This window comes from Orcinus orca, chromosome 19 (genome assembly GCF_937001465.1).
Source record: "Orcinus orca chromosome 19, mOrcOrc1.1, whole genome shotgun sequence".
NCBI lineage: Eukaryota > Metazoa > Chordata > Mammalia > Artiodactyla > Delphinidae > Orcinus > Orcinus orca.
This window is the reverse complement of record NC_064577.1, coordinates 31895677-31915498: the sequence shown is the minus strand read 5'-3', so window position 1 is coordinate 31915498 and position 19822 is coordinate 31895677. Positions and strand designations below refer to the sequence as shown.

Genomic DNA, 19822 nt, shown 5'->3' with positions numbered 1-19822 from the left:
TGAAGTTGTTTTATTTAAACGAGGAGAGAAAGAGAGACTCAGTGTGGTTCAGTTGGGGCAGACAGGCTGAGATGGGCAGGAGGGGCCTGACAGCCACCCAGGGCACTAGGGAGGATGAAGACCTGGGCACTGGGCCTCTGATGGTGTCAGGAGAGACTCAGCCAGCCCACCTAACCCCTCCTCCCTTTTCCTACAGCCCCAGGTCACACCCCTGGAACCAAGGCAGGACCTGGATTTTTTCTCTCTTCCCATTGGTGGGCCAGGCCAACAAAAGGTTGGCTCCCCAATCAGAAAGGAAGGGGGTGGGGTCAGTCTGTTATTCTTTTTCCTAATTTTTTTTTTTTTAAGACTAAGAAATCTGTTGCGGGGAGAATGTATTAACTGGAGTAACATTTTGTGTGTGAGGTTAAAGGTAAAAAGTTGCGGGTGGTTGGGGAGCAGCAGATTTCTCCCAGGACCACACCAGAAAAAGCACTTTACGGGAGATGTGTGTGTTGTACACGCAGATCGGATCGTGTGTATGTCATGTGGACAAAATCTCCCAGTTCCCTCGATTCCTTTCCTTACTCCACAGAAAGAAAAGAAATCCAGCGAATCTGTTTACATTCCCGAAATGCCAGGATAAATTGGGAGGATTGCATGTCAGTGCCCAGAGTTCGAGGCGCTTGTTGTTTTACAAGAAAAGTGGTCGGGGTGGACTTTTCCTTTTCGCGTCCTCTAGTTACGCCAGAAGAGACGGTGGCCCCCACCTCCCAGGAAGAGTTGGACTAGCCTCCCTCCCTCGGGGAGGGCGGGCCGCCAGCTCTTAGGAGAATGTATGGCCAGACAGGCCCACCCTGCGGGACCCACAGAGGGAGGGGCGGCTGGGAGCGGGGGCCGCAGCTTGGCTGGGAGTGCGATGGAGGGTCTGGGCTTGGGGCTCGGGGCTCGGAGCCGGCAGGACTCGCATCCCGGCGGTTTCGGCTGGGAGAGGGGAGGGGCGAGGGGAGGTTTCCATCCAAGAGTGCGCATCAGAACTTTTCCTTTTTTTTTTTTACCCCCTTAAAAGCAAAAGCTATAATTTATAGGCCTTTTCGATTCGCGGAGTGTTCTCTATTTGAACTCGACATTCAAACTCCGCCAGAGGGGGAGGGAGGAGCGGGAGTTGGAGAAGAGACGGCTGGGGAGGCCTTGCGTGGCGGCGGGTCCCGGGACGCCCCCGCCCCGGCCGACTCCTGACCACGCTGTGCTCCAGGGTCGCAGAACGCGCGCTCCTCTTTTGACTCAAAAGCACAAATCTGTCCCCCTCACATCCCGGTCCCTTCGAGGAATGATCCTGCGGCCTCCCCGCCCTCCCCCACCCTTAAAGGGCCAGCGGGGATCTAACTTCCCATTGCTAGTGGAGGGAGGGGCGAGGGGGCCCCGAGCCTTGAGAGGAAGCACAGATTCCGGGCGAGCGCGGCGGGGACCCGGGATTGAGGGGGGAAACTTCTCGATGCTGGGGGGACAGGGCGGGAACCCCAGCCTGGTTTCTCTTCCGCACTCCCCGTATTCCCACCTCCCTCTTCTCAGCCTCTCTCTCCTCCAGACTTTTGCCTTTGAAGTGAGGGGGTAAAAAAGAGGAAGACGGTGTACTACATGATTTTTTTTTTAATTATGAAATTGCGCCTGTAAAGAGAAGCCCCTGGAATGGGGATTTTTAAATGCTCGCGTTTGTAAAACTGGTATTTTAGACTTTGTATAAAGAAGCGCCGTTGACCAAGTGTATCTATTTAAATATCGACGCTATTTTCAGATGAAACTTCATTGACGGGACATGTCTGTTACCGAGTGGAAGGTCACTCCGGGACACGTGTCTTTACCTGGCTGCCGCCTTCCCTCCCTCCCTTCCTCCCTTCGCCCTCATCTCCCTCCCTCGGGGCTGACTTTGCCCCTTCCCCCTGACCTTTCCCGGCTAGCGTCGTTCTGCCCCACCGTCCCTCTGTCCTGCCGTCTGTCCGTGGCCATTCGCTTGTCTCTTTTACTCTCTTTTGCGACGCTGACCTGGGGGTGGGTGGGCAGGGCCGGGGCCGCGTGGCTGGGAGTCTGCAACCGCGCGGGATGTGTGCGTGTTGGGTTTATTTAATTCTAAGATTTGTACAAATCTCGACTCGATCTCCGCCTCAGCTCGAGTGAAGGTTGGCACCTATCTTCCGCGGTTGTGAATGTCTGTATCCAATACCGCTTTTTACATGTTTAAATATATACTTTGTAAATAGAGACGTGTCTCGGATTTATTCCTTTTTGCTGGCCCTCGAGAAGAGGGAACAGGCGCCTCGCGGGGGAGAGGATCCTTCCCTCCTCGCTCATTTCCCATCCCACCCCCCTCTCTCGCCCTGTCGGCCCTGGACGATTCCGTTTCCAGTAGGCCCTTCCCCAACTGAGGGGATGCCAAACCCGGCGGTGGAGAGGGGTAGGCTTGGGAGGGAGCGGGATGTGACCCTTCTTAGCCTTCTATAAGGGGATGGTCCTGGCTTTCCTCACCTACGGACTGCACTTCTCTGCGGCCTGGGCAGAACTCGGGGATCTCGGGAAGATGGGCCCGACCTCTGGGTTCCCTTTTCTTCTGGCAGGACTCCCGCAGCGCACCCCACCCCCAGGCCTGAGGTCCTGGTCCCTGACGCCCGGCGCCTCTGTGCCGCGCTCCCCCGGCTTCCCCGCCAGCTCACCAGTGCTGTCTGGGGACCCGCCCCCCAGACCCACCTAGCCTCGCCAGCGCTCCCCGAAATGCAGCGCCTCGCGCCTATTGATTGAGGAATTGAGTTCGCGGGTATTGCTAGGCAACTGGCTGCTCCGAGCTGGCGCAGAGCGCGCTGATGTGATTAGTGAACCCGGAGCTGCCGCGGCGCAGCCCCGCGCCCCCGCCCCCGCCAACCCCCACTGCCTCTCAGTCTCCGGTCTTCTGGGGGGTCAACACCCCCATCGCTGGGCGAGGAACGGTCTGGGGTAGAGCAGAGCACAGGGTGGGGTGGGGGTTTCTCAGATTTTCCTGGCCGAAGACTGCAGCAATGGGGCGGGGTCGTGAAGCCGGCACAGAAGAGCCGCCCTTGGGACCCCAAAGAGGCCACCACATTGAGCTCACTTCCACCCCCATAGCCCTAGCAGACGTCGCCCCGTGGAGAAGCGCGGATCTAGGCGTACTTGGCAGAGCCCGAAGGGAGGCGTGTGGGCACGCGTAGGCTGGCGCATCTCCTGCTCTTGTCCATCGAATCGGTGACCCCACGTTTGGCGGAGCTCTCCCCGCCTCCTTTCTCTAGTCTGTGGCCTGTGTGAGGACCCGGGAGGGAGGGCGCGGCCAGGAGCCTGGGCTTGGGGCAGTGGGTCACCCTTCGGACGTGAGGGACTGGGCCGGCGGGCAGAGTCAGAGGGCGGGGAGTGGAGTGGCTTGGCGAGGGTCGCGGCGGGCGGCCAGCCCCAAAGCCCCAAAGCCGTGGCCCCGCTGCTCCACCAAGACTCCCTCCCGCATTGGGCAGCAGAGTGGGCTCGTGCTTTGGGAGATAGGGAGATGGAGGGCACCGACTCTGCCCACTTTCCCCAGTTGTTTGGCCACCACCAGCCTCGGCTTTGATCTGGTGCTTTTTCCACGAGTTTCCGTTGCCTGGGCAGATTCTCTGGGAAAGAGACCAGGTGTGGAGGCCTGGGCCTGTGGTGCTGCCTCCGGCTGGGGCATTCCTTTGCCTCCGGATGGCAGGGCCGCCTCGTGGGGCCGCCGCCAGCGCGGAGCCTGGCCCAGCACACACACTGGTTGAACTGGAATCTTTATGGCTCTTCGGAGAGCGTCGGGTTGGATTTTTTTTGGTCCCTTTGATGCTTAACAGTACAGATGCTAGTCGAGGCCCCGTGCTGTGTGCGGGAGACCCAATGGCGAACAGGCCTGCCCTCGCACTTTGGGGGCTCGTATTCTGATTTCCTCTTCTCACCCCAAAGTCCCCTGGGACCAAAGGGGTGCTTCGGTCCAGCTGGAGTTCTAGTTGGAGCGTCTCAGGGCTTGCTCGGGCTCTACCTCCAGCCTTGGGAGCCTGGACACGGCGAAAGAGGCTGTGGCCTGGGGCCGGGGCTTTCTTCGTGAGACTTTGGAAACGGAGGCTGCTGGGGGGCATCTAAGAGCGGTTGGGTTGCGGGTCGTCCAATTCGGTTCCCCTTAGCAGCTCGGAGCCCCGGGGTGGGGAATGTTCCCCGCGCGTCCAAAGAGCCCTCGGCCCGATCTTCGCGGGTCGCGCGCGCCCTCTAGAGGCGATGGCCTCAGCCCCGCTCCCTGGCGCCCACCCCCTCCCCGGCGGCGGTGCCTTTCTGGGTCCCAAAAGGAGAAGGAAACGCCTCATCTCCCCTACCCAAAAGTACTCTAGAGTGGGCCACCGCGGGCTCCCCCTCTGCGCCCTCCCTTCGGCCAGGCCCTCCAACCACAAAGGTAGGGAAGAAGGATGTGTCCAGCCCGCCAGATCCACCAGGCGCCCTCGGGCTGGACCAGGAGGCGCGGGGCTGAGCCCCCGGGATGCCGCGGGCCAGGTCGGGCCCCTTGGCAGCCCAGCCCATTCTTCTGGGAAGGCGGTGGATTAGGCGATCAGATCAGCAGCGCAGAAACTAACAAAGGCCAGTGTGGGTCAGGGCCCCCCCTCGTGCACGTCTGCCCGGCGCTCTGTACAAGTGGACTCGGGCCCGCCACCGGGAAGGGCGCGGGCTCTTACTCCCTCTAGCCCGCTTTTTCCCGGCCATCCCCAACCCCTTTCTGCTGCTCTCAAAGGCCCAGGACAGGACAGCTAGGGTCGTCCCTGCCCACCTCCTCCAAAAGAAAGCCGCTGCAGCCACCGAAGGCACAACAAAAGAAAACATGCCCGCAGCCTTCCCTGCAGGAATCTGATTGCAAATTCGCAGGGCGAATTCTGGAGCCGGGCAGAGCTGGGGGGGGTGCACTGCTGTTTGTATTGGGAATCTCCTCCCAAACTAAAACATTCAGGCCTTCGCCCCAACTAGCCTTTCAATCAGTGGTGGCCAACATCCAGGCCCAACTTCTCTCTTTACTTCAAAGGGAGCTTCATTCTCCCCAGAGGCTGAAATTTATGAATAAATTCATGCTGAGGGTAATGCAAACCTTAAAGGACCAGGGAAGGTTATATAATAAGCAAATCATCTCTTTATTATGAGCCATGGGTTAGGAGTCGCAGTAGCACCACTGATTCAGTTTCTTGTGCTTCATGGCAACTCCCCTGGAATTTTATTGCTGTGTCCTTCAGAAGTGTTACCATGTGTGGTGGATTCAAGGGGTTAAGCAGCTTTCCAACACAGTATCATTGGATACTGGGTGTGTGTGTGGAAATTTTGTTTTAACCTAAAGTGTTAGTTTCTGGGAGATGTCTCAGAGTGAGTTTATAATGTATTGCAGCATCCCTGGCCTCTACCCACTAGACGCCAGTAGCAACAACACTCACCCCTGCCCCCGAGTTGTGGCAACCAAAATTGTCTCCAGGAATTGCCGAATGTCCCCGTTGGTGCCAAACTGCCGTCCCTGGGAAACGCTGGTGTAGGGACTCATGACCAACCCCACCTCTTTGCTTAGAAGAACATTTTTTTTTTTCCATCCCAGGAAAGTGGCTGAGCCTTTCCCAAAGCCTTTAATTTTTTCACCCCATGATTCAGTTCAAGTCCAGATAACGATTTTGCCTCAAGAAAGGGAAAGTGAAGAGACTGTTGTTTCCAGGTATCACTCATGACATACACCAGGCTGAAAAGTTAAGAAAAGAATTTATTGATATACTAAGAGTTAACAAAAAGTTAAGACAAAAATCCTGACACCTTTGCTAATGACTCTCCCCTGCAAAATAAATTAACATCAGTCTAAAAAGATCTGCAACCTATTGCTAGCGTTAGTTCTCCAAAAATACTAGAAGATCCACAGAATCTTTAGATGCACTTGAGCAAAAATCTGGTCCTCTAGGCACTACCTCTCCCCTCCTCCCACCCCTTTCCCCCAGAACCATTGTGGGTTTCCTGGGGGAAGCATTTCCTTTAACTGGTCCTGATTGAATATGGGGGCTGGGCTGCTGTGCTGTTTCAACAAAGATCTTAAGTTTCCCAGGGCAATAACATATTCACTTTTGTTCTCTCTCTTTTAAAAAAAGCAAACAAACAGCCACACTTTAAAGTAATTAGAAGTGGCATACATGAATAATTTGGCTTTTTTTTTTAAATTAAAAAACACAAATCAAGCCAGTGATTGGCAATGGTCCAAAGCTCTGGTTCTCCCCCCTAGTTTCCCCCTAATAAAACCTCTAGGCTCAGAGCTCTCTTAGTCAGGTCAGAATCTTGAGTGTAACCAAAAACAAGGAACACTCTTTTTGGTACCAAAAAATATATATAAAAATATGCCAAATCCTCTAAAGAAGAAGATAGACTGGCCCCTTCCTATCCGTTACAAAAGCAAACAGAAAAACAGGATTGAAACACCCACTCAACATACACTGTGATGCAGTTCGCATAAGAAACCCTGCAGGATAAACAAGTCAGATGTGTGACCAATGCCTAGCCACACACACACACACACACACACACACACACACACACACACACACACACACACACACACACACACACACACACACACACACACACACACACACACACACACACACACACACACACACACACACACACACACACAGCAGCAAAAAAAGTACTACTTTTATTTATTGGTAAACATGACGACCAACTCTGAGCACCTGTCCAACTCTTCAGCGAAGGCTGTCACGCCTGCACATGTGTGTACACATACAAACACACACAAACATGAACCTCTTGGAGTCACAAACACCAAGAAAGACACACAACACAGCAAGAAGGCAAAGTGGCTGGGAGTAAGGTGTTTGCAGATTCAAACTTTGGGATTGAAGTAGCTGGTAAACAGAAAGGCACCTAATCAGGGTTTGGAGACCTGGCTGCTGGGGCTGTCAGATCAGCCCAGATCAGGGTCACCCTGAGGGCTTGCAGGGGAGAGCTGCTACTGGCCTGGCTCTGCAGCCTCTAAGGCAGCAAAACTTGGAGGTTATGAGCTCCTTTGAGGGGGAGGCAGCCCAGAAGAGCCCCTTTAGTCTCACCCAGGGACATCTGGGGACAGGAGGGGAGGTTGGTGCCAGGGGCCCAGGGTGCTGGCACCCCTTCCTTCCAGACTGTGCAGTGCACTGGCATCTCGCCATCTCCTGCTGGGGCAGTGGAGGGGGCATTCTCCCCCTTTACTGCCCACTTTCCAGTTTCAGCCTGGCTGTCCAGGACCCCCAGTCCTCAGGTTTGCCAGGGTGGGCACCACTCCTGCTGCAGCCAGCATGGCTATCACGTACAAGAGTCGGAAGCTGCATCTGGATGCCCCTCAATGAGGTCCTGGATGTGATCTGTCCCCAAAGGCACACTGTTGAAATCGATTTGGCTATGCAAAAGCCATCTCTTCCTATTTGGCGTGGAGGGTGAGGGACTGAGGGGACTGGAGTTCTGGCAGGCCCACCCTCAGAAACCAGAGCCCACCGTGTCCACTGCACTCAGGGCTATGGGGACAACAGAAGATCCCACACCTACTGGCTGATGTTAACCGATAATTGAAGCAGAAATAAAGTTCCCTGCATTCCCACTTTTTTTTTTTTGGCATAAAGACCAGTGACCCCACTCACTGATGTACCTCTCTGCCCCAAATCAGTAATGGCAATTCTGTTGTTGGTTGGAATTGCCAAGACAGCTGCCGGACTCAGCCATCTGGGGGGAGGCAGTCGGGCTGGCAGCTCTGGCCTTTCCGAAGGCCAGGTGGGTCACTCAGATTTTGTCCCATTTCCAAAATGGTACAGGGATACAGCTTCTCAGCTGGGTAAGAGAACATGGAACCCCCAGAAGTGGGGAGGGATTGTCAGGGGAAGGTAGGTGGGAACTGTGGGAAGCACCTGCACAGCAGCTGGAAGCCAGCGGATGTCGGGAGGGGGGACCTACTGCCAGCAACTGCCCACCTCCCAGTGGATCTGGGGCAGTTTGTGGGGCCATGATTAGGACTAAGACAGTCCTTGAACAGGTTGACAGAAAGGAAGGCAGCAGCGGCCCCCGACACTCGGTTTAGGTGGAAGAGCTCTGGGATCAGCCCCCTCCCTGCCCATGCTGGACTCGAGTCATCTGGGGGCTGCTGTTGTTAATCTGAATCAGGGTTAGATCGCACCAACACCAACCTCTTCAGGGTTCCTGATCCCAACTGCCACACCTGTCCTCTTATATTAAGGCCACAGCCCTCATCTGTCCCGGGTGGGGGCAGGGACAGGGAGGTGGACAGTCCCCTCACCCTTGCCAGCTCAGGCATTGCTGAGGGGGGAGTTCTGACCAGAAAGGCCCCTTTCCTGCTCCCCCCACCCTTCCACACACTGAGCAGAGTCCTCCCTGGAGCAGCTCCCCAGGCCTTACCTCCCCCCAGCCCTAACACCTTCTCTTCCAGCCGCTGGGCAGAAACAGCCAAGCTGGGCCAGAAGCCCCCTCCTCTAACACCTGTGCTCTGGGAAATTGGGAGGCAAGGTGACCACCGTTGTCATCACAGGCCACGGAGGCAGTTCAAACAGCGAACATGGTCAGGCTCAAGGAACACAGGATGCTCTTGAGAAACATTTCGCTGAGCCACAGGCGGCCACCTAGACTTCCTGAGGCAAATGGAGAGCAAAGCGAAGGCCCAGAGGTAGGAACAAGGGCGAGGCCGGGTGGCAAGGCATCACGGAGCCTCCCCTGCCAAAGTGGCAGGCAGGGCTGGGTCCAGGGGAGTTCCCATCCAAGCCTGCCCTTGAAGGAGGCCACCGGCCCCTGGAGAGGGTTTGGGAGGCGGGCCATGTATCAAAGCAAAGCCAGAGGCCAGAGAGGGGAAGGTGAGACCCGGGCAGCCAGGGGGTGTCAGTAATGTCTCAGGTTGAAGAAGCCCACGCTGGTGGGAGACTCCTTCACCGTGACTGTGATGAGGTTGGCGGTGACGTCGGTGACGAAGACGTGCTCAATGAGGCTGCGGGTGGGCTTCCAGTCCTGGCTGGTTTGGACGGACACTGACAGGTTCTGTCCGGCACTGGGCAGGGAGGCCGAGTCAGGGTCCGAGTCAGAGCTGCTGTTCTCTTCGCCGGTGCTCATCTCAGACAGTGTAGCTGTCTTCCGCGCCTCTCCCGGAGTCGGGTGGCCCTCCTGCCCTGGGGCCATGCTGCCCTTGACAAAGTCCCTCTTGCCAGCAGGGGTGGGCAGGGCTGCTGCCCTGGAGGCCAGCTTCTCACTCTTGCTGGCGTCGGTGGGCAGGCCAGCCCCACTCACCGCAGTGAGGCCACCCCCGGCACCCTTCCCAGTGGCTGGGTGGGGGGCAGGGTTACCCTTGGTGGTTGTGGCATGGCGGGCGACCATGCCCAGCCCTGGTGTGCCGTTCTTGACACTCTGTAAGTCCAAGACCTGGAGGCTCAGCTCCTGGGTGGGTGCAGGCTGGGGGCCCAGGCACCCGGCAGGGACCTTGTTGCCACTGTGGACGTGTGGAGGCCCTCCTGTGCCCCCCACTTTCTGCTCCAGAGCACCACTGGGGGCCTTTGGGACTTTGCTTCCCGGGGGGCTTATCCCCAGCTCCCCCTTCTGCGTCCTCACCTTTAGGTCCAGCCCTAGGCTGCACTTGTTGGCAGTTGGGGCCCTGAGAGCCAGTCTGCCAGCGGCCTGGGCCTGGCTCTGGCTCATCCGGTTCATGTAGTGCACGATGGAGCTCTGCCAGCTGATACCACCCCGGCTGGGGCTGCCGGCCATGCCCTTCATCAGGCTGGCCAAGTTCTCCGGGGTGGCCATGGTGCTGGGGCCACTGCAAGCCTCCTTGGCATGGGCCTTCAGGGCTGCCAGGCCGGCCACGGGGGCACTGAGCGGCGGGGGCAGCTTGCCGGCCGGTGCCCCTAGGTCCTTCCGGGCCGTCTTCAGCACCTTGGCCAGGCTCACGGGCCTGCGGGCCGCCTTCTGCTCTGGGGGCAGGGGCTTGCGGCCCCGCTTCTTCCGGATGGGATCCTTCAGTTCGGGCTTGGCTACCAGGATCTGGGCCTTCTTTTGAGGCACTGGGTGAGTCTCACGGCCCCGGGGGCCCCTCTTGGCGTCTAAGTCGCTGTCATCCTCTTCATCTGAGGAAGATGAGGAGGACGTGGAGGAAGAGGAGGAACTGCTGGATTTGGATTTGGAGGGGGCGTCGGGTTCCTGCAACGACAAAGGGGAAGGTGTCACTTCTACAGCCTGGTCTCCAGGGGCATCAGACACCTTGGAGCCAGCCCCTCCTGTGGCTTCCAGACCCGAGAGGCAGCCAGGAGGGAGCGATCTCACTGTTTGGTTCCAGAAAGGACTGAAGAGGTCCTTATGAGGTCCCAAGAAATGCAGTTAAAAGTGAAAGAGAACAAAGAAAAATAGGTGGTTCACAAAGTGAAGCCAGAACGATGGAGGGAAACGCTCACATGCTGACAATGGACGCCGAGCTTTCCAGGGACGCACGGGGAGCTCCTGGCCCTCGGCAGACACCTGGAAAAGGGAAATTCAGAGCAGCATGATTCACGTGTCTCGGAAGGGAAGGGTGGAGTGAAGCAGTGTGTGTGAGAGCTTGGTAACCTAAAGCAACCGGACATCTTGCTTCCATCTCCCCATTTCCAAAGCTGACCCCTTCAGAACCTTCCAGCACATAGGAAAACAAACCACTGCCCTCCTCATCCTCTGGGTGTCATCCCAAACACTAATTAAGCACACCTTACTATTTCTCAGGTCCCTGTGAAAGAACTGTGCTTTAGGTAGACAGAGCCAACACCTGCTCCCGGTCGCAAAGCTCGCCTGCCCCGAACTGGGGATGATGGAATCAAACCCAGGGAGTCTGGGGCCTCCCTGCCTGGCTGGCCCCCCGCCTTGCTGATGTTCCTCAACGTACATGCCCCACATTCTCCTGCAGTAAAGCTGAATCCTCCAGCCCCACTATCCTGCTCAAAAAGAACATTTTGAAGACAAAACCAGGCCAGCGTACCCTAGCCAATAAGGCTCACGGCAGGGTTCTCCGCCTCCTGGAAGGGCAGTTTTGTAAGAAGTGACTGAGCTCCTGGCCAGTGTGTGGGTTCAGGCCCCGGGGGCAGTGCCTTCAAGAGAGAAATCACAGACACATCTAAGACTGAGGCCGGGACCCCTTCCCCATCCTGCCTCTGAGCTACTGGAAGGAGGGGCTGTGCCATGGAGCCCAGGTGTGTGTGCCCCTCTTAGCTGCGCCTACCTGGCAAACCTATGAGCACCTACTGTGTACATGCTTCCTGTTTTTGTTCCCTGTAAGCCAATGGAGGTGAGAAAGTAGCAGAGTGGACGTCACAGGACCAGGAAACCAGCTTGGGGGGCTTAACCATTGCAGGGCCCTCCCCAGAGAGACAGGGCAGGAGGTGGAGAGCTGAGGTTTGCTGTTGCCCCCTGCTGGCAGAGGCTCACAGTGGCAGCCTAGAGAGAGGCAGAGTCAAGGTCTTCTGAGCAAGGGAAAGACTTGGAGGTGCCAGCTGGCCCCCTTCCCCAAAGCCCGCAACCCTCCCGCCACTGCCTTCCACTCAGCCGGCTGAGGGCCACTGCTGGGAGGGGAGCAGCCACCCACCTTAAGCTTGGAGTGCCGGCTGCAGGGGGACATCACCGTGTGCTTCCTCGGCCTGCCCCTGGGCCGCTTGCCTCTCTTCCGGTTCTGCACCTCCTTCTCGTGTTCCCTGAAGACAATCAGCAATCAGAGTCACAGACTTTCCTTCTGCCACCCTGGAACCCCGTGGTTTCAAACACCCCCAGGTAGCTTAGCACCAGTTTCCCTGCAAAAACATATCCTGTTAATTAACACATCCAAGGCAGAGGTCCAGACCCCCATCTTTGCATTAGGGTTCAGTATTATTTTTACCTCCATCTATTTCATTTACCTTTGGGTAAAGTCAAGTCACGAAATTCAAGTAAAGCTGGGAAAGGAACGGTTCCCAGTTTTCTCCGACTCCTCTTAAAACCCTGTGCGAATCCTGGCCACTTTCTGCAGGGAGATGATATTGTGGAAATTCTACAATACCACAACTAGAAGGAGGCTTTGTGCTCACGTGGTCCAACCCCCTCACTCCAAGTAAGAGAGTCCAGAGGTAGGGAGGTGAGGACCACTGCCCCCCATTCTCAGTCTTCTAATGCCCGCACAAAATCTCACGGTCGTCAGAGCACTGGGGTAACCAAGGGCTCCCGGTCCCCACACGGTCTACCCAGAGCCAGTGCCCCTGGCTCACATTTCTTTTCTGGTTTCCTCTTTCTAAGCCCTTTCTGTTCCTATACTCTGCTCTAGATGGAAGTACTGGTGACGCCTGATTCCGAGGTGGCCGGGGCTCAGGGCTCAAGGCAGGACACCATTAACCAGCTCCATGACTTGGGGTCAGGGAGCCAAGAAAGCCGCCTCCACCCACCAGCCCCAAAAGCCTCTATTCCAGGCTACCCCCGGGGAAGAGGCTCTATCTGGAGCAGTTTCCTGGTAATCAAAATGGGCAAACATCATCGCATTGAGGCCTGTAAGGTGATCTCTTAAAGAAGCCAATTAGTACAACGAGACAGAGCTCATACTCAAAGCAGCCCCAACATGTCTCCTAAAAGTAGAGGAGTCTCCGCTGACACATTAACCTGTACCCGTGAGCTCTGAACCTGAGACTTCCCCTTACAGTCAAAGGTCACATCCCCATACCAAGCAAATCACCACCAGTTCCTAGTTCCCAGGGGGATCTCTGGGGTGGACAGGAAGACAGAGCACCCACTTTCCCAGTTTTCTCTCCCCCGTGATGTAAACCAGACCACCCCATGGCTCTTTGTAACTGCTGCATCTATCTCTCTGGTATTTGCTAACCTCAGTTCCTGTCTGCTGTGCTGTAAGTAAAAGTGACGTTAAGGACACACACTCTCTCGACGGTCAGGACACTGTCTTACAGAGAAAAGTATCAGCTCCCACCCTCTGCGACTTACAGGACCTGAGTTATGGAGTAAACAGCAGACAGCTTGCTCATAAGCTTCTTCAAAGGTACTGAGGCAAGCATATGCTCGATGTATTTTCTCTCACCCCCCCCACCAAAATCTATCTCTATTTTTCCCCATTGCTCTGGCCCTTCTGAGAAGACCCAAAATGTCCTGCTATAGTAAAAAAAAGTGGACACAGCTTGAGCTACCAGAGAACAGCTGGCCGGATCGACCCCGTCTGGGAAAGATTTTGAGCACCTAATTTATCAGCCTCTATCAACAGGGCAATCCCCACACCTTGCCCCCACCAGCCTGCTCTGGAATAGCACTCCCTGGAAACTTATGCCATCACATGCCCCTCACCACCCTTTCCCCTGAGTATCTCAAAGAGGTCTCTTTTAACCCAAGTCTCCTACCTAAAAACAGATATGACATCTAGAATTACAGAAGTAAATTCAGCCCGAGACTGGTAAAGGGGCCCCCGTGGTGCTCACTTGGTGCTAGCTGTTTTGCAGCAGAGAAAAATAAATGTGTTGTTCTTGGTCAGACACACCACAGTAGGCATAACTTTCTGCTGTGTGTCCCAGCTCCCTCTCTGAGCCTTCTCTTGTTCAATGGCACCCACAAGGAGGACTGGGAGGCCAGGTCTGCAATTTTTAGGGCAAACCTGCCATCCTTGTTTTTAACCAGTGCTATTTGCAAACTAGTCAACAGAAAAGGCCAAGAAGAGAAGCCAGAACTTTTCTCGAAGGAACCAAGAAGGTTCATTTTGGCAAATCTGGCTGTCACAAAGACCAAAAGCAGCACTTACTCAGTGACTCCCAAGGTCTGGGCACAGTGCTGGCCAGCCGAGGGAAGGTGGGGAGAGGACTCATCTGGGACCTCAAACCACAGCCCAAGCCTGGGACTCCTGGAGCGCCATCACTGCCCTGTACGACTGTGTGACAGGCCAGGGTCCCCCCAACAGTCTCCCCCTCCCACAGGTCTGTTAACTTTCTCACTTCTTCTGGAAAGCCAAGAGCAGCCTCGGGTCCAGGATATTTTCCTCTGGCTCCCAGCTGTTGTGTCTGGAAAAGCAAAGAACAGGGCATCTTAAAGCACTAGGCACTGACCAGCCACTTCAGAAACAAGCCCAAGTGGGGTTGCGCCATTGCTCTCCGATCCCTGTTGGCAGCCAGGGCACCGGGGTGCTGGGGAGAGTCCCGAAAGGTCTCACCCATGCCCAGGACGAGCTCCTGGACACCAAACTCTTGAAGCCAACACCGTGTCCTCAAACTCAAAGGGAAACCACAACCTCAACCCCCAATTAACACCCGGCCTCAGGAGGACTCTACAGCCTCCCTCTGGAGGAAAACAAATCCCAATAAAATGGAAAGTTGCAGAGAGGGAAGACCCCAAACCCTGGTCCGGAGCCAGGGAGGGAAGGGAAGGCTCCTTCAGGATGCAGGGAGAAGGAGGCCTAGGGGCACAGAAACGCAGCCCAAAGATGTTGCTGTCGCCCAGGCCTACGCGGGCCAGGAACCCGGAGAGTTAAGCAAAGAAAGAAAAGTGGGGTCCGGGAAGAAAGGGGAACTGGGTCTGCGCGATTCTCTGTAAATAGAGCCCCTTCCGGGATGCCAAGTCCCCTCCCATCCATTAAAAGAAAAAAAAAAAAAAAGGAGTCCTACATCCATGAATAGAAAGCTCAGGTTACAGCGGGGAAAATACGGACTAGAGTAGGGGGGCTCGCGTCCCGCAGGGAGGGCTGAGGCGGGCGGGGGCGCATGCAACAAATGGGCGCGGGAGGAACGCGCGGCGCCGGAGGGGCGCGGGCCAGGCGCGGGGAGAGGCGGCCGGGGCGCCGGGAGCGGAGCTGGGCGGGCTGGAAGGGGAGGCCGCCCAGCCCTGCGACCCGCGGGCTTGTAAACAAAGGGCACCCTGCGCAGGCTGGGTGCCCCCTCCCGCCAAGCCCAAGGAGCCCGCGGAGCCCCCACAAACTTCCCGCCCGGCGCGCGACGCCCCCCGACGGCGCGGCCGAGGAACCCCACGCCGCCCCCCCTTCACACCGAGGTGGCGCGGGCGGGAAGGCGGGCGCCGCATTGTTGGGGACTCACTTGGAGGACCAGCCACGCCACTTGACCAGGTACTCCAGCTTGCCCTGCAGGGAGAGAAGAGGCGCGTGAGCCGGGGTGGGCGGGCGCGGGTGGGCACGGGCCGGGCCGCACGCACCTTGCGGAGCCGCTTGCTCAGGATGCACTCGGCGGCGAAGACCTGCTCTCCCACGCTGCTCAGCTCCTCCATGCTGCCCCGCCCAGACCGCGGCAACCGCCGCTCCCCGCACAGCCACCGCCGCCGCGCGCCCTCCCGGCCGCACACAAAGCACCGCCCCCGCCCCGCGCAGGCCCGCCCCGCGCACGCGCAACGCTTCCGCGCTCCGCGCGCCCCAGCCCGCCACCAGCCCGTGCGGGCCGCCCTGTTCCGGCATGGGCCAATGAGCGCAAGGGGGCGGTGCCTGGGGGCGGTGCGCGCATTGTTCACGGCGGGACCAGCTTCGCGCCCCGGGCGGGGGTCCGGCGCGCCTGGGCTGGGTGGGTTGGGGCCGCGGGCAGCGCGCGTGGGTCAGCAGAGCGCGGGCGGGTCCCTCGCGGGGAAGAAGGAGGCGCCTTGCCTCTTCGGACCTGGCGATCAGCAGTCGAGTCCCGCTTGGTCTCCGGGGTGCGCCTGGCCTCCTCCGAACTTCGTTTTCCGGGCAAAAAGCCATTGTTCTGCCCCGAAGCGGGGGGAAGTTGGGACGCGGCGAGGCGGCCGCTTCCTGCCTCTGTCCCCGAGGGGCGCTGCTTGGGGCGCGGAGGGCCCAGGCGCCCTCCGCATTTTTGAACTTGGTCTCCTTTGGTCTCGGGCAGTCGTACTATTTTGCGTGGGAGCAAAACGGGATGGGGCGGGGGCGGGGAAGGAATGGAAGACAAAGTGCTGGGGGAGGAGGTGAGCGGCAAAAACGGAGCAGCCCAGCTTTTTATCTCAAAGGCGAGAGAGGAAAATGCATCTGGTGGAAATGAACGGCTCTTCGTTCTTTAAGTTGTGAAGAGTGGCACCCAACCCCCAAGTTTTAGGGCGCACGTAGGGGGAAAAGCAACTGCACCTTTTAAAAATTTATTTCATGATTTTAAGGAAATGAATGTGGAGGAGATGGGATCGGGATTTGAGGACATGGTTCTAACCTAGGACCAAGTCGTTAATGGGCCCGCTAGGATTTGGCAGTCCATGTCCTTTGGATCAATTGCATGCGGCAGAGAGGAGACTGGACCGGGTTTAGAGAAGGCGGTGGGCTGGAGTCCGGTGGGGTCATCTTCGGCAGCCACCCTTAACGCTGTTCAGATCGGTATTCCGTGAGCAACTCTTCCCTTAAATCATTTAGATCTTGAATCAGAGCAAGTCAAACTAGTAATAAAGGGGATATACGTTAGCACTTTTTTTTCGTATCAATACAGTTTAACTCAAAATTCATTTTCTGGCTTTGTTTTTCCCTTGGACACAGCTGCAAAGTACTCTATGGGTTTAGTACGTCAAAAAGTCGTTTCTTGTTGCAGGAAACTGTCTCAATGTAATTTTGATCATTAAAACCATATTTATAAAGGATTCTGCAGGAGAAATGTATTTTTGTTGTTGTTTTAATAGGAAAGGCCTACTGTAGAAAATATGGAACTTCAGGAGCCCATCTTTCAATTTCTGGCATGTTCTTCAGTTTATTTGGTTAAATAGGTTACGTTCATACGATATCCTGGAGAGAACTTGAGTAACATTTGCAAACTCAGATATTATTTGCAAAGGAGGTGGGAAGAAGGAAGATTGCTTTTGGTGGGGGGTTGATTGCTTACTTGGGGGGGGCTGCAGCCCAGAATACCTGTTTTGGGATAAAACCTGCACTCCTGGGGTAGAGAGAACTGCGTACAATCTCTCTACAGCTCTTTTTGTATCCTCATCTTGTGGAGCCAGGCAGTAAATTGTGGAGCTGAGGCCAAAGGTGTATTTATTGTAATCCTACAAATAGCTGGATCAGTTTCAACTCACATTTCCTTGCAGAATTCATCTTGGGTGTGAGGTTTTTGCCCTGGAGGTTTCCAGTTTCCTCTTGATGATATATGTTACCCTGGGATACTTGCTTAATTTTTTTTTTTTTAAAGAAAAGAAAGCTTAAAAAAGAGAATGTTTTCTTTCCCTAAGAAATAAGTTTGTCCAGAATGTGATCCTAACTCATTGGGGGAAAAAAATCAATTTCTTGGAAGGTTTAATACATACATTGTCTATCCAACTGGGGATGCCCAGTTTGGGTAAAATAACGTTTAGATAATTTATTGGGAGAAACAAATATGACCTATTTGACTATAATTAAATTATCAAAGTTTTGTGATCCAAAGTTTGTGAAGTGCTCCTTAAAAACAAAACCGGAAGTTGGCAGAATTGAGGAATGATTCCAGCTAATCCAATTGTGTCAAAACATGGGTTTGGGCCAAAGCTGATTCTGTTTTGACTGTCACATTTAAGAATTATTAAGACAAATTAGAACTAATTATTTTCTTATTCATTCAACAAATGGTTCCTCAGCATTTGCTGTCATCTAGACATGAGTGGATATAGTGCAGAGTCTGTAACAGCGCTGTCTAGTAGAAGTTTCAGAGAGGATGGAAATGCCTTATGTCCATGCGCTTCAGTGTGTCAGCCGCCAGCCATCTGTGGCTAGTGAACACTTGAAATGTGCTGCTGAGGAATTACTTTTTAATTTAATTTAATTTTAAATAATTTAAATTTAAATAGCCACGTGTAGCTAGTGGTTAAGTACTGGGCAATACAAGTCCTTAGGAATGCAAGGACTATACTTTAGACATTTTCAATGAAAGTAATGCGATTATTGATACTTAAGTTAATCCTGGAACATGAATAGTTTATCTACATTTCCATTTATACTTTACTGTTAATGAGAATGTTTAAAACATGTACAAAAAAGATATTAAAAAATACAGGCATACAGGCAAACATAAGTACTCTGTTTAATGCCACTTTCTTTCTGTGCAAGTGACAGTGCCAATGACAAATATTAAGTAATTAATGTCTGAAATACCACCAAGAAAGGTTAAATATTTTCATGCTGCTCTTGTGGATCCGAAAGCAAAGATACCGAGACAAGAAATGAATGATGTGACGGTATTATTCTCAAGTCAATGGAAAAGTCAGAAATTGAGATGAAGCCAATACCCTGGATCTTTCAGCTTTGGCAGTTAAAACTAAATAACACTGGCTACATCTTACAAAACAGTTTCAGGCCAGCTCTTAGTTTTTTTTACAAATACTGTCTCATTGCCGTAATCAGAGTTGGTTAAAAGGAGTAACTAACACCATCCACACTGGACACACGCTCAATGGTCTGCATGGGATAAACTCAGGATGTATAATACATTGCACAAACTTGAATATTTAATGTGATGATTTGTCCCCCAACCAGGTCCGCTCACATTTGCAAGCCTGAGGTATAACTTACAGGCTAGCTGTGTTATGTGATGCTGACTCTGTATATGCAATGGATAAATGTTATACATACGTGACACACAGTGTTTATGTATCAGAACTCAAGTAAAAATAAGCACAGTTAGGGCCCTTGCAGAAGTTCTCAAGCTTTCAGTTTGCCTAAGTATCCCCTGGGCACACAATGCAAATATTGAACCCTGGGCCCCACCCCAGACATCCTGACCCAGGAGACCCCCCCCCGAGGCCGTCTGCAGCTCACACTGTTTAGAACACTTCTTACAAAGGGCAGCCTGTCCCAGCCCTCATTTTACAGATGAGGGCAAGGAATCGTAAATTGCTTCAAGTCCTGAGGCTGTGGAGCCTGTTCCTGCCATTCCCCACTTGTGCCTGGTGGGGGCGGGCAGGCTACGTCTGGAAGTAGTGAGGCAGCCTGCACGCAGTAGGCCCTCCAGGGCTGCACGAGGCCCGCCCCAGGCCGCCTAGCCTATTGCATGGCCCCTAAACATATGCACAGATTGGACCCCCCTTGGATCCTGGGGGCTGGGGAGGTTAAGGAACGCTGTTGTAGGAGGTAGGGAACGACAATTAACCAACTCCTTTGCGATGTTGCTTTGGAGACCAGACCACAGCCCCCTATGAGAGACCTCTGTTGTAGAAGGCTTTTATTTTAAAGAGTGTCGTTTATTAATTTTGCAATCATATCAGTCCATGATTCCAATTTCTTACTATTAGAAACAGTGCAGTGACGAACATCTTTATTTTTTTTCTTAATTGGAGTATAGTTGATTTTTGATGTTGTGTTAGTTTCTGGTATACAGCAAAGTGACTCCTTTATACATATATGTATATATACACACACATATATATAAATACATTCTTTTTCAAATTCTTTTCCATTATAGTTTATTACAAGATATTGAATATAGTTCCCTGGGCTATACAGTAGGACCTTGTTGTTTATCTATTTTATATAGAGTAGTTTGTATCTGCTAATCCCAAACTTCTAATTTATCCCTGACCCCCCTTTCTCCTTTGGTAACCATAAGTTTGTTTTCTATGTTTGTGAGTCTCTTCTGTTTTGTAAATAAGTTCATTATATTATTTTCTTAGATTCCACATATAAGTGATATCATATGATATTTGTCTTTCTCTATATGACTTACTTCACTTAGTATGATAATCTCTAGGTCCATCCTTGTTGCTGCAGATGGCATTATTTCCTTCTTTTTTATGGCTGAGTAATATTCCATTGTGTATATAAACCACATCTTCTTTATCTGTTCCTCTGTCGATGGACATTCAGGTTGCTTCCATGTCTTGGCTATTGTAAATA

General features: G+C 53.9%; 1 protein-coding gene across 1 annotated transcript; it reads right to left on the bottom strand.

The window, feature by feature from the left end:
• Positions 1 to 5605: 5605 nt before the first annotated feature.
• Positions 5606 to 15331, bottom strand: CBX2 (chromobox 2). The gene is made up of 5 exons (XM_004275541.4): positions 15199 to 15331; positions 15084 to 15127; positions 13992 to 14057; positions 11627 to 11732; positions 5606 to 10218 (listed from the first exon to the last, which is right to left on the bottom strand). The coding sequence occupies exons 1-5, from the start codon at positions 15268 to 15270 to the stop codon at positions 8914 to 8916; spliced, it is 1593 nt and encodes a 530-aa protein (XP_004275589.1). The 5' UTR covers positions 15271 to 15331; the 3' UTR covers positions 5606 to 8913.
• Positions 15332 to 19822: the final 4491 nt, after the last annotated feature.